General features: G+C 37.1%; 1 protein-coding gene across 1 annotated transcript; it reads right to left on the reverse strand.

Moving 5' to 3' along the window:
* Window positions 1-1210: 1210 nt before the first annotated feature.
* Window positions 1211-8345, reverse strand: LOC136671897 (vitellogenin-like). The gene is made up of 27 exons (XM_066647774.1): window positions 8297-8345; window positions 8124-8144; window positions 7897-8048; window positions 7537-7788; window positions 7287-7448; window positions 7011-7159; window positions 6769-6919; window positions 6478-6635; window positions 6234-6399; window positions 6025-6150; window positions 5703-5921; window positions 5406-5623; window positions 5230-5327; window positions 5014-5138; window positions 4821-4922; window positions 4594-4725; window positions 4319-4499; window positions 4126-4228; window positions 3841-4026; window positions 3468-3721; window positions 2992-3380; window positions 2678-2722; window positions 2453-2503; window positions 2163-2366; window positions 1892-2043; window positions 1648-1792; window positions 1211-1559 (listed from the first exon to the last, which is right to left on the reverse strand). Exons 1-27 carry the CDS (start codon window positions 8334-8336, stop codon window positions 1308-1310), a joined length of 4233 nt encoding a protein of 1410 aa, XP_066503871.1. The 5' UTR covers window positions 8337-8345; the 3' UTR covers window positions 1211-1307.
* Window positions 8346-15121: the final 6776 nt, after the last annotated feature.

Below are 15121 nucleotides of genomic sequence, written 5' to 3' on the forward strand. Positions count from 1 at the left end.
GTCAGGGTTTGTGGCTGCTAATTTTAGCCATATTAGCTCACATTTTCACCTCAGACATCATCAATATTGGTAATAAGTACTTTTCTGTTAGTTGCTGTGTGGATTAAATGACTAGAATTACACTTTGTGTTGGTGGCACACAAGCTTTGTTGAGGAAAGTGTTACTGATAGTGTGGTCACATGTCCTGGTTTTCCTGGGATTGTACTCTTTCTTTACTGTTTGTCCCGCAAAATTAATCATCCTTCTGGGGACACCTATTGTCCCGGTTTATAGTGAAAACACATTTCCATTCACATATTCATTCATCTTTAAATAAACATATATTCTGCTGGCACATCACTGTTCTCTTCCCCGCACCTACATGTGCCTGGTGTCCTGTAGCGGATGGATGCTCTCTTTGGATTGGTTGTTATGTAGGCTGTGTCCTGGTTTTCCACTACTCAGATGTGGAAACCCTAGTTATTGATGAATGAGGGCGAGTGCTAATGCCTGTTAACTTTAGCCGGATGAGCTCAGTTTAGACATCAATTCTTGTATTAAGTGCTTTTCTGTGTCGGTTGCTGGGGTTATAACCGCTAGAGTACTAATAATACGGTCCAGTGTGTATTATGAGCGATATATGGATTTTATCATGTAGTCATGTATTTGATGTAATCATAAAAAATGTATTTCAAGATAATTGTAGTAAACGTCAGACAAAACCACAGACTGCAGTGCTTCTGTGTTTTAAAATATATGTTGAGTACTATATTAGTATTAATACTACCCTGTATATCTCATTGTGATGTCTTGTCACTGTGTAGTTTGTTTCCTGCATTCCTCTTGGTTCTTGTGTTTTCTGACACTGTTTTTTAAATTTCTAATAAAGCATTATCTGTGTGCACTTTGTCAGCCTTTAAAGGGACACATGTCCTGAATTTATATTATGAGTTTTGTTTACACTGGAAACTCATTTGTATAAATCCTGTTTTCTCCTTCTCATTCCAGATTTTTATTGCTCTGTTTTATTTTAAAAATATTTTCTTGATCAAATGTACTTTCATACATTTATTTTAAATTATTTATATACTTTTAGAATATTTGGAAAAAATCTGATTGTAAGTGTTATTTATAACTCAGTAAAATTAAAACGCGCACAAGAGAGATGTTTGCATGCTTGGGATTTCTTTATTAATATACTTGATGTATTTCACAGTAATTAAATGAGATAGTTTAAGGTCAGTATAGCATTCAGCCATCTCCACAAATGCATGGATGTCAGAATTCTTAGTTGTGGCATAAATGCTGTCTTCCTTGAAGAATGTTGCTAATTTCCAGAGCTGGAAGAACGTCGTTCTGCAGCCTCCATTTCGTCCAGCACGTTCTCGCCTACTTTCTGCAGCTGCTGCATTAATTTCTGCAGAGTTTCCATGGCAGCATTCCTGTTCCTAGCACGAATGTCTGAATCCAGTTTCTTGATGGTGCTTTGAATATCCACATTCTGGAGAGCAGGAATACGTCCGTCTTTTTCAATGGGCAGAGCAACAGGTAGCTGCACATCCATCTGTGTCAGCGTCATCTAGTGGTAAAATAAAAATGATAAATGCTGTTAGTTGAGCATTAAAAATATTAAATTATCTACAGCTTCTGGATAAATTAATCCTCACCTTTGGAGCGCTCACAATGATGTTAAGAGACCTCTGAGTTGGAAGGGCCACAATTACAGCAACTTCCCTCTTGTTGTTATCAGTTCTCTCAATAGACAATCCAGTTTTTTGAGATGCTCTGTAAGTTGGGATGTATTCAGATACCCTGTTGGTAGAAGGACATGCCAGGAATTATGAAAAGTAATCATTTTGTATTAATCAGAAACACTCGGTGTGATTTGTTATTTTGATGTTTCATCTATACCATTTAACATAGCTGGTCACAAGGTAAAGAAGTTTAGGAAGTCTGTCCCACTCCACTTCAACACGGAGAGCAGGGTTTGAATCATGGACTCCAGCTTTAGCCTTTATAGTCACGTTATATTCCTGGCACTCTTTACCCCAAGAAACCTCGGCCTAATAGAACAGTTAGAGAGTGAGAGCTTAGTGCAAATCTTTGTATCATTCTGAATGATAATCAACATAAATGAAAGTAGGGCATTCTCTCAGAAACTTCTGCAGAAGACCAGACTTACGCTCAATTTATGCTTGCTTGACAGGACACCATCAGCACACATCTTCCATTTGCCCTGATCAGCAATGGAGGAAATCACAATCTGGGATCTTGCAGTGGATCTATCCAAGTACCCAGCAATCAGGTATCCCAAACTACGGTCACTTCTCACAGCACGAGCCACGATGGCAAATTCAGGTGGAATAGCATTTCCAAGGAACTTAGCCTGAAAGGAGAAACATGTACCGTGATCGTTGATTTATGAAATGTTACTGGGCTGGTTCTGGTACATGATTCAGCAGATTTTCTTACTTTGTTTTTAAGATTCTCAATGCTGGATGAACTGCCAGATTTTGACGTTCTCTGTGAGGTCATGTACTGAAACAAAAACATAAACCTCCATATTTGTCTTGAAGTAAAAAAGACAGTCAATCTTTCAAAATCTAATCAAATGAATGAATCTGTATTTCATTCATGTTTAGGTTTATATTTTAATATATTATCAAAAATAAAACAAAATAAAAATTTAGGTGTAACCTGATCCTTATGGAATTGTCGGAAGTTACCATATGTATCAGTAACCTAGAACAAAACAAACATGTCTCATTAGTCCATTTCATGGTAAATTAGGAATAATGAACATTTTGCATACTGCAAATGTTTCTGCCTGTAGTTGCAGTAGTTAAAGCATGCCAACGTTTTATTGCCTTATCTGGCTATAAACAATATTCATTCATTGGATACTTTCCCCTTTTATTGTGACTATGGAACAAAAAATGTCAACTAAATCTACATGAACTTTAGCTAATGTAGTTGTAAATGATGATCATAGTCATACACTGAAGAACTACCTTATGTCTGCGAGTACTGGAACGGCCTGAGGACCTTCTGGAACTCTGACTGCTACTGGAAGAGGAAGCAGAGCTGCTTGAGCTGGTTGAGTTGCTTGAGCTGCTAGAACTGCTTGAGCTGGGTGAGTTTTTTGAGCTGCTTGAGCTGGTTGAGTTGCTGGAGCTGCTAGAGCTGCTTGATTTGCTTGAACTGCTTGAGCTGCGTGAGCCTCGTGAGTGGGACTTCCTACCCGTCGTTCCAGAATCCAGGATTTCTCTCAGTTTCATCAGGACAAAGTTTTCTTCTTGGGTTTCAGATTTTAAAACGCTGACTTCTTTAACAAGCTTCTGAGCTGCACTGGGACCAATGTCAACCTCTAACTCCAGTCTTTCCAGTGTAGGACCATCACCTGAAACATACATTACAGTGTATTACTCAAACTCATTTCAGATAACAGTGTAAACCTCCTGTCAAACCTAATGACTTCAGAACTTACCTCTTGCCACTGAAATACGAGCTGAGTGCTGTCCAATAAAACTGTAAAAAGGATTGTATCCCATGAAACCAGCATTGCGTGAAGAGATGTCAGCACATCCCTTGAAGGAAAGGTAAGGAACTCTACCACAAAAGGTCTTCTGAATTGAAGTAGGTAGCCAAGACTCTGATTGGGAGGGTTGTGCAGGTACCAGGGACACCACTTTCTCATTGGGGAGATCCTCAATATTTCTGGCTACAGCAACGGTCTCTAAGCTGGAAGAAATATAGACAAATATAACTAATTACTGAACATACACAGTTTGCCTTCTATTGCACTAACTCTATTAAATTATGTTTACATGTTGAGGGATTAATGCATTTCCTTCCATTACCTGAAATCAGCAACATGATCAGGGGTTGAAGTAGGCAGAGCCTCCACCTTAAAGTGACCTTTGGGCAAATCAGCTCTAACTGCCAGTTTTGCTGGGGCAACAGCACGGATCTTTCCTCTGGTCATTACAGCAGCCTGAATCAAAGCAGTATTCACTCCAATCACAGCAAAGGACTGCATGGAAACACTAGAAACAAAACCAGGTCCATACATTTACATAACTTTATGTAATTTATATAAACTTAATGATCACATTAATAATTTAAAATCATCTTTGAAAGGACACCTTGGTCTGGCCTCAGCTTGCAGCTGGAAATCAGTCTTCATCAGTTGATCGAGACTCGCAGTCTCTAGTTGCTCAGGCAGAGAAGGTGTGATGGTGGCCTTGACTAATAAAGTGAAAAAAATATAACATTCACATACATGTCTAAAATGATCCTATTGAATGATTGGAGGGTGTTCTCATGTGAAAACTTTACCATTAACAGATGCAGCAGCGACAGCAGCAGTGTAGAAATCAAGCTCCATGGGCACACCGACAGTTGTGGGAATGATACGGCGCAGCTCAGCTGCCAGGATAGGCTTGGCGTATTGGAAGGCAATCCCCGTCTGCAAGGACTTAACAATCTCTTTTAGTTCACGTGCATATGATCTTGTGACCTAGAAGGTGGACATTATATATGATCATATTTTACATGCAGTTATTTAAACAAATATACGATTATTTTGATGCACAATTACATCAATGAAATACCTGTGCTGTCTGCTGAATAATGTAGTCAATGAAGGATTTGTCAATGTTGGCAAAAGCAATTTCTTGTCCAAGGAGTTTGACATAGACAGAACCCAGTGGCTGTTTGGCTGACATTGATTTCCAGTCCTTAATCTTGAACACAAACAAAAATGAATGCAGATATATTAAATGTGTTATAAAACAATTACCCTACTAAAACAAAATTGGACACAGTTTTTATTGCTTACTGCTTGCATTGTGTGCTTTATCCTGGTAATGCGATCAGCATTCTGATCTGCTGGATGAGATTTTCGTACAGCGTCTTGAAGTCCGTCAGTTCTGATTCCAACCTGGATGACAAAATTAAATAATTGGCATTTTCAGTAGACCACAAGTTCATATGTTCTAAATGAAATCATTGGTGGTCCCAGAAATGAATACCTCAAGAACATCAGCAGCAGCTCCAGCCAAATAAGCACGTGCTTTTGCAAGAACAGCTCTGGGCAAGATGGTGGCAGCATCATTGATGATGAAAGCAGTACCAGCAGCACCAGCCATGAGAGGAGCTTTATAGAGAATAAAAAACAACATAATTAGCATTACTATATTTCAGAGTTTTACACGTTTTAAGAAGTTGAATTTATTGTTAACACTTACACAAGTAAAGGTCCAGCTGGTAAGCAGTGCTGAAACGATAGTTCAGTCTGTCCATCTTGGGGCATAAGATTCTCATGGCAACGTTAGCTGCAGCAGCCCTGTAACATTAACAGGGTCACTTGTGGCTCCAGCATTACAGCATCATGTTTTTATTTACAAAAGGAAAGTTTTCTTACACATCCTTCAAATCAGGGGCCATGCTTTTGGTCAGAGACTTGATGTAAGAGTAAGTAAAACTGGCAACATGCTTGTCTGCCTCTTTGTCCACAGCATTAGCAATAGTGGTCATGAGAGCCACTGAAGGCTTGGTCTCAAACAGTGCAATGCATGCAACCATACGCACTTCAGGATGAAGAGTCTTATCCATGAAAAGCTGTAGTGCCACTGGTTGAACCTAAAGAGGGAAATACAGTGTTTTACCTGCTTGAACAAAATTGAATCAGAAAAGAAAAATATCATCACCTCATACTTACTAATTTTGGCTCTCTCTTGGCAATGTTCCTGAGGGCCAAGATGGCATCAACTTGCACTCTCACAGGCATGGATGCAGCAGCAGATCCAAATCCAGGCAGGAGCTTCATGATAGATTTAAGACTAGCAGGGTGACCCGCATTGCCCAGAACTTTCAGAGCCAGGGTGATTTCGGGAATTTCAGCTCTGGAAATGGCCTCAGCAGCAAGATCATGGATAGGCTGATGACAGAAGTGGAAAAGCCAAATTTACAAACCTATGTAATCCTCTGCAGGCAAAACCTGTAGATCAGACCTGAAATAAATATATGAGCAGAAATTTCACCTTCAGCAGATCAGCAGAACAGGCAGGATCTTGAGCACAGTGTCTGGCAATCATGGAACCATAGGAAAGCATGATCACCTCACGCAGAACAGGCATGGCCTTGATTTTGGGGTGCGTTGCCAGACTCTGTTCAATAGAGGACAAATTTTTAGAAAGCTATATACAAACTTCTGCACTGCAACAGTACAGGTGTAAAATAAAATACTTACAGCTGTTTGATGAATAGTGTCTGGATTAGCGGTGGCCAGGTGCAAACCAACCAGAAGGGCCTGAGTCAATTCAGGAATGGCAAACTCATCAGCCTGGAACTTTTCTTTAAGGAACCGCACAGATGCTGGTGTTCCCACAACAGGGATTGTGTCCAGAATCCATCGTCTGCCAGATTCACAGTTTTTTAGGAAAATAGGACCACAGGGGTTTGTCATTTCATAAAAATATTCAGAAGAATGTTACCTGTAGACAGGTTTGGTCTTGTGCTGATTCCAAATGTTCTGAATACACTCAAAAGTAGCTACACGCATAAGCTGAACAAGCTGAATAAATTTCAGTGGAGCGTCCTGATGGGCCATGGCCATGTTGTTTGTGGCCAAATTTTGCAGAACCTCTACAATCTGAAAGAGGAAAAAGAATACTTCAGTTCAACTTGATAGTGCAAGCACTTGAACTTAAAAAGTAAAGCTTTTTTCTCACTATAATGTTTTGACTAGAAAGATTTAATTGTCAGAGGAAAGTAATAAATAGTACCTGGGCTTCAGCATTGTTGATCTTCACAAGCTGAATGGGAGTTTGGAGAATCTCAGTGGCAAACTCGTACTTCAGGGATCCGCGGGCCATATACTGAGCACTGACGGGAGAGAGAGGGGTGTTCTGCACCTCCAGTAGGTTCAAAGTTTGCCTGAAATGAGAAAGCCGTTCTGTACTGAAGTTCTGTTCATTATTGCTTGATCGTTGGAACAGTCTTTAAAATATCAGAGGGTACAACATACTTGGCCTTCATTTGGGCAGCTCCAGTGATAGTGTTGAACAGTGAGAACTGATGGAGCTCTTCAACTGTAGCCTCAGAGATCAGTGCTCCTGCAGCAGTTGGCTTCATGATGTAGCTGTAGGTTGCTGTTCCAGTCAAACTCTGACGCCTCTGTGATGAGCAGGATGATCAATTACAGAAGGTTTTCACACACAAACACACACACACACACACACACATACACATACACACATATATATATATATATTCTCTACTCATTAAGAACACTTGATCTCACCTCCTGACACTCTGCACACGTCTCAGCGTAAGCCAAACCAATATCCTTGATCACTCTCTCATTGCAGTTGTTCAAGTCTTTAGACTTTGTCACAGTAATCTGCCGGGTCTTTTCATCCTCTCTGATCGTGTAGTGGGTCTTGCAGACTCCATGAGGTCCAGCCTTAGAAAATTAAAGATATTAGCTAAACTGACTGAATATGACAGAAATCAGTATAGATATCAGATAGTGGCTCTGTTTAATCACTTACCTCATGCAGCTCATAGACATTCTGGGTGTTCTTCAGGTTCAGCTGAAAGATGTTGAGGATGCCTCTGTGCAGGTTCAGAACAGTAGCAGAGACTCCAGCAGTGGCAAGTACCTTCCCCACCACACCATTAGAATATTCAAATTTGATGGGAATTGCAAGCTGAGCCTTTATTGCTGCAGTGAGTTTAGAAGCAGGAACACAAGGATCCTGGGGCCAGATGCCGGTGCACTGATAGAGCTGAGGATCCATGAGCTAAAGGCAAAATCATCACAGGTTTGACTTCTTTAGTAAAAACCACACACCAATGTTTGTATGCTCTACCTATATATATTTTTTTCATCTTTCAAACAATCTCTTTACCTTCAGAAGGAAGGTATTCTGTGCCTCGGCCCTGATGAGAACTTTGCTGCTGACTTTTATGCCAGCCTTGCCCAGACCCTCCTGAGGCAGGCCGCCCAAGAGTAGACCCTCATACTTGTATACAAAGGTCTTACCAGCAGTGAACTCTGGAACTGAAAAAAAAAATTTCTTGAATAAGCAAATCTAAATTATAACAATGTGTTCTAATATATTAAAATATTTCTTACCAAGGTTGATCTGATGACTTGCTAAAAGAAATAAAAATAAATAAATAAATAAATAAAAATAATATTTCATTATCAGCACTAGTTTTTTAACATTCATTTTATCAAAAGCTTACCTGACAATTGTACAGACTTTTTCTAAATAATGAAATTATTGTAATAAATCCAGATCTTACCCACTAGGGCCACAGTCAGGGCAAGCACAACAGCTCTCATGGCTGGTGGTTTGTGATGAATCCACTGAGAATCTGCCTTTTTATTGAAACCTTTTCGCTGACTAAACAGTCATTTCAAAATGAATAATTAACTTTTAGATACTTTATCTGATATTCTTGGATAAATGTGATTGGCTCCATGTTTAGGTCAGGATAGCATGAACTTTTATCATATTGAGGAAAATCCAGTGTCCACATCTAAGTTGCACAAGATATTGAAATGTATTTTTATTATTTAATCCATTTGATTGATAATGTCAATATTTTGATGATACATATAAAAAATGTTACACTAAATATATGAATCAAAACAATATTTGGAAGAGAAAAAAAGAAAAAAAAAAAATATATATATATATATATATATATATATATATATATATATATATATATATATATTGTCTCTCAGTAGAACATTATTATTTTCCCATGGAATTTCAACAAAATATAAATTAATCCAATTGTCCCATATTTTCCAAGTGGGTAAATGATAATATATATATATATATATATATATAATTTTACACATGAAATAAATCATTACAATGGGACTAATATATTATATTAAAATATAAATTGTTAAATATATATTAATATAAATTGTTTCTGAGATAACAAGTTATCAATATTGATAAAACCTTTTAATACACATTGTGGTGAAACACATACTTTATAATATGTAAACCATGTAAACTATAAATGCTGTTGACATATACCATATTCCTTCTAAAAAATGAATAAAAAACAGCTCATATTTGTTTACATGTATTGTAAAATTTATTTTGCAGCACTCTAAAATCATTACTAAAATCCTACAAACAATATGACAAATATGTGTATAATCAGTTTAAATCACTATTAACATAGGCCTTGCAACTAATAAATGAATGGATAAGTAAAATAAGAGATAACCCTGTTTATGTCATGACCTAGGATAAAGTGACATTATCAACATGACTGTTCTCTGGACTTTTTTGTTTACTTTGCCAAATGGCACTTTTGTTACATTCAGTGAACATCTTAATATGAAAAGAACAAAAAAGATGCCTTGAAATAAATGTATTAATTAATTTTAAAAACTTGAATAAACGATTTGAGCGGAAAAATAATGCTGCTTATTTTCTGTAATATTGATAAAAATAGTAATTTATTTAACTACTTTATGGCTATGTCCTTTAAGAACTTATATTTTTACCCCAAAGAAATATATACAGCCATATTCCCTTAACAGTAATATAATTATTAAACAATACATATTTAAAGAGTTTAATGGGCTTATTTGTTTAGTTAATTGCTTGCAGTCTGGCAAAAAAAAAAAAAAAAATATATATATATATATATATATGAAAAGTGAGCTAAAGAGAAAAGACACTGACTCCAAACAAAAGAAAAGACAACTGCATTTAGGAGAAAATATGGAAAAGAGCCCACCTGAACTAAAAACAGATGAAATGTTAAAGCTGTAGCCTACAAGATTTTGTCGTTTACATTTATGTAAGTAGTTTAATAATAAATAGTAATTGTTACACGTTTTTACATACTTACACCACATGCACAATTGCTGAAAGTGGATATGGCACGAAGACGTAATGAGTTATGCATCCTACCTCCTGCTAATGAAAAAGCTCAATTCGCTTCCATACCAATAAAGCCAACAAAAATTTGAAATACAAAATTGAATGTTCATAAGGAATGAAGCAACCTAAGGTTTTACGATTTGAGTTCAATTTTGGCCTATTTGTCAGTTGAAAGTTGCTCTGAGGTACTTTTTTGTGTATTTCTTGGTCTTCTATTTCAACAGATGAGTAATAAATGTTTCTAGCAAAGCCATTATTTCATCCCCCTTCTATGAAAATGATTCAGGGCTGCTCAATCACCCTGCATTTCACATGTTGCTCCATCCACATGTAAAACCACACTGTGCTGCCTAGAGTGAGGATTTATGTGGGCATGCCAAATGGTCTTCTATTTGGACTGCTCAAATGTATAATAATAATAATAATAATAATAATAATAATAATAATAATAATAATTGCATTTTTAAAAATAATAATCATACATGGGATGAGTCGTAAAATATCCTATGCCCAATCCAGAGTTACAGTCCTTACCCTTTATCATTAACAACCGTAAATTCACATTGGCCTCCCAGGTGACTAAGGCTGTACCTAGCCCCAGTGGTACTGTTAATGCTTGCTCAGTGTCACCAGTTCCATTTGAACTGTATGTGTTACAACACCAACAACCACAGTTGCACCTCTACTGTGCATTTCCCCAAGTAATCTGTGCTCTCCTTATCCACAACCACTGACTAGGCCTTTCAGCTTTTCAGCTGTTTTGATTACTCCTTCACAGCTGCACAATTTCTGGCCCATGACGCCGGATAATGCAAATAAATAAAACCCACAAACCTGCTTTTGTCATGGCATGAAGTACAAAAATTTTGCCTCTGCATTTAACTCATCCATTACGGTAAACACACACACACACACATTAACTAGAGGAAACAAGAACAAACAAACACATAGCTGCAAGCAGACCCTGTCCACTCTTTGAAACATAAAAATGCATTTTGATTAGTGCTGGGCAATATGAGCACAAATCAATATCAATATTAATTTGACATTTTACCACGATTACGACTGATGAACAATTATTTTGTTTTTGTATTTTTGACCCTCATATTTCACTGATGAGGATTGTACAGTTAATATGATCCAGTATTAAATTGGAATTTTTATTCTCTAATGTTGGTGGGAGCTTGTTCCTCTCTTGTTCTCTGAGCAATGTTCATATTTGGTGTGTGATTAGGCTTTGGTTGCTGAAACCTTTTTTCTCAGCATTTACACTTGACTTCTTTTTGTTCAATGTTGGGTTAATTGTTGTCTTAATTATTCTTAATTATTCAATATCTTGTCTTAATGTTTTTCTTTGGCACCAGCTGCTCTTGTTACTTGGCCGGCCTCTGCATTTAGGTTGTTTCCATGTGACAGCTAGGGGCAGAATCACATGACTACAGCTTGATAGTATGGTTTTAAAGGGGCAGTACATGAACAAACAGTGGGGACATAACAGAATAAAAATAATCTATATAATTGTTATAGACAAGATTATGTTGATTAGAAGTACTGAATGTCAATTTCAATGCATTTTTGATTAATTGCCCAGCCCTAATTTTGATCTTAAAAATATGTTACGTAATAAGCATTTGTTATAGTCAATATATGATATAATAACTGCAGTTTAATAGTTAAATGATCCAAAATTCCAAACTACTGCCAACTTAGACTAGCTCTGACTGGTTCTTTTGCAGACCTGATGTTAGTTAAGCCAAAATTAGTCTTGACTAACAAAGTCCAACAGAAGAAAAACACATTTTATTTTATACTCATTTTTTTCATAGCTAGTAAGAAGAAATGTGGAAAAGTGTAGACAGGGGCTTTAAAATATCACATGCATGTTTTTAATAGTTTTATTTAATTATTTGTGTATTTTGGGTGGGGATTCTTTGTTTTAGTTCTATTTTCTTTTTTTTTTACATTAAAAGCATACAAGTTGTTCTTTGCTTTTCATCTACTGATATACAGCTGACATGACAATATGATTTAACAAAGAAAATACAAAGACTAGAGAAAAATGCTGTTGTTGTAGTAAGTAAAATATTTAACCAGCTTTTCTAAATACATATAACAAAGCAAAGATTTTTGGACACAATAATTGCATGAATCTTGAACATTTTCCATTACACAGCAGCTGTGATTGTATATTTGTCTTAGAAGAAACCAGAACAATTATGTTTAAATCACTCTCATGGTTTTGTAAGGAATCCCTCTGGACCTTGCTATATAGATTTAAACATGTCCCTTTTCAATCGCTCAGTAATTTACATGGCAGCACAAAACCAGCCTACATAAAATTATTTCGGTAGACATAAAAAATACATATTAAACACCTAAATAATTTGTCTTCAGTTGCAAACCAATAGAGGGTCACATTCTGTTCATTAGGTACCATTATTTCACTTCTCCTGGAAAAGAGGCCCAGATATTTTGAGCCCTGATATTATTTTTTAAGAATATTGTTGTTGCTGTTATTTTTACATATTACAAACCGGATTCCAAAAAAGTTTAGACACTAAACAAATTATGAATAAAAACTGAATGCAATGATGTGGAGATGGCAAATGTCAATATTTTATTCGTACTAGAACATAGATGATAGATCAAAAGTTTAATCTGAGTAAATGTAACATTTTAAAGGAAAAATATGTTTTTTTTCCCAAAAAGTGGGACAAGTAGCAATAAGTGGCTGGAAAAAGCAAATTGAGCATATAACGAACAGCTGGAAGACCAATTAACACTGATTAGGGCAATTAACAACATGATTGGGTATAAAAGGAGCTTCTCAGAGTGTCAGTGTCTCTCTGAAGCCAAGATGGTAAGAGGATCACCAATTCCACCATTGTTGCGCAGAAAGATAGTGCAGCAATACCAGAATGGTGTTACCCAGCGTAAAATAGCAAAGACTTTTAAGTTATCATCATCAACCGTGCATAACATCATCAAAAGATTCAGAGAATCTGGAACAATTGCTGTGCGTAAGGGTCAATGCCGTAAAACTCTACTGGATGCTCGTGATCTTCGGGCCTTTAAATGTCACTGCACCTCAAACAGGAATGCCACTGTCAAGGAAACAACAGAATGGGCTCAGGAATACTTCCAGAAAGCTTTGTCAGTGAACACAATCCACCGTGCCATCCGCTGTTGCCAGCTGAAACTCTACAGTGCAAAGAGGAAGCCATTTCTAAGCAAGCTCCACAGGCTCAGATGTTTGCACTGGGTCAGGGGTCTTTTAAAATGAAGTGTGGCAAAATGGAAGACTGTTCTGTGGTCAGATGAGTCACGATTTGAAGTTCTTTATGGAACACTGGGATGTTTCCTTTGGGTATTTTATCCTGTATATTATCCGGTATATATCCGGTATATTAACACTGCCATGTCATCCGGACCAGAGAGGAAAAGGATAACCCAAGTTGTTATCAACGCTCCGTTCAGAAGCCTGCATCACTGATGGTATGGGGTTGCATGAGTGCTTGTGGCATGGGCAGCTTGCATGTCTGGAAAGGCACCATTAATGCAGAGACCACATTCTGCAGCAATCACAACATCATGGCTACGTAGGAGAAGGATCCGGGTACTGAAATGGCCAGCCTGCAGTCCAGATCTTTCACCTATAGAGAACATTTGGCGCATCATAAAGAGGAAGGTGCGACAAAGAAGGCCCAAGACGATTGAACAGTTAGAGGCCTGTATTAGACATGAATGGGAGAGCATTCCTATTTCTAAACTTGAGAAACTGGTCTCCTCTGTCCCCAGACATCTGTTGAGTGTTGTAAGAAGAAGGGGGGATGCCACACAGTGGTAAAAAATGGCCTTGTCCCAACTGTTTTGGGATTTGTAGACACCATGAAATTTTGAAACAACATATTTTTCCCTTAAAATGATACATTCTCAATTTAAACTTTTGATCTGTGATTTGTGTTCTATTCTGAATAAATTATTAGATGTTGGCACCTCCACATCATTGCATTCAGTTTTTATTCACAATTTGTTTAATGTCCGAACTTTTTTGGAATCTGGTTTGTAATATGTAAAAATAACAGCAACAACCATCCATCCATCCATTATCTGTAACCGCTTATCCAATTTAGGGTCGCGGGGGGTCCAGAGCCTACCTGGAATCATCAGGCGCAAGGCGGGAATACACCCTGGAGGGGACGCCAGTCCTTCACAGGGCAACACAGACACACACGCATTCACTCACACACTCACACCTACGGACACTTTCAAGTCGCCAATCCACCTGCAACGTGTGTTTTTGGACTGTGGGAGGAAACCGGAGCACCCGGAGGAAACCCATGCGGACACGGGGAGAACACACCAACTCCTCACAGACAGTCACCCGGAGCTGGAATCGAACCCACAACCTCCAATATTCTTAAAAAATAATATCAGGGCTCAAAATATCTGGGCCTCTTTTCCAGGAGAAGTGAAATAATGGTACCTAATGAACAGAATGTGACCCTCTATTGGTTTGTAACTGAAGACAAATTATTTAGGTGTTTAATATGTATTTTTTATGTCTACTGAAATAATTTTATGTAGGCTGGTTTTGTGCTGCCATGTAAATTACTGAGCGATTGAAAAGGGACATGTTTAAATCTATATAGCAAGGTCCAGAGGGATTCCTTACAAAACCATGAGAGTGATTTAAACATAATCGTTCTGGTTTCTTCTAAGACAAATATACAATCACAGCTGCTGTGTAATGGAAAATGTTCAAGATTCATGCAATTATTGTGTCCAAAAATCTTTGCTTTGTTATATGTATTTAGAAAAGCTGGTTAAATATTTTACTTACTACAACAACAGCATTTGACCTTGTTTTCTTTATATTTTCATCTCAGTAAAATGTGAAATTTCTGTAATATTCTCAGCAATTATCGCCTTTTAGATAAAGTTTCCTTTAGGAAAATATGTCATGATCTAGAAGTTTGCTTAAATTAAACATTTGATAAAAAACATTAACATTTTTTATATCGACAAATGTATTTGACAAATAAAAGGAAGGCTAAACTATATCATCAGATGCTTTTTGAAACATTTTCGCAAAAAAATAGATATGTTACAAAAAACAATTTGTTTTAGAATGCTTGCCATTTATTTATGTTAGTTATTTATTTGATAAGTAGTGTGTCAATTTCAGGCCTGAATACTATACAGCAAA

The sequence above is a fragment of the Hoplias malabaricus genome, chromosome 16, assembly GCF_029633855.1.
Source record: "Hoplias malabaricus isolate fHopMal1 chromosome 16, fHopMal1.hap1, whole genome shotgun sequence".
NCBI classification, from domain to species: domain Eukaryota; kingdom Metazoa; phylum Chordata; class Actinopteri; order Characiformes; family Erythrinidae; genus Hoplias; species Hoplias malabaricus.

Excerpts from the sequence above, each read along its gene's own strand:
- LOC136671897 (XM_066647774.1), bottom strand. The coding sequence starts at position 8,336 with ATGAGAGCTGTTGTGCTTGCCCTGACTGTGGCCCTAGTGG. Across the intron at positions 6,400-6,477 it reads AAGACCAAACCTGTCTACAG|ACGATGGATTCTGGACACAA; the intron begins GTAACATTCTTC and ends TGAATCTGGCAG. Across the intron at positions 4,500-4,593 it reads TTATTCAGCAGACAGCACAG|GTCACAAGATCATATGCACG; the intron begins GTATTTCATTGA and ends TCCACCTTCTAG.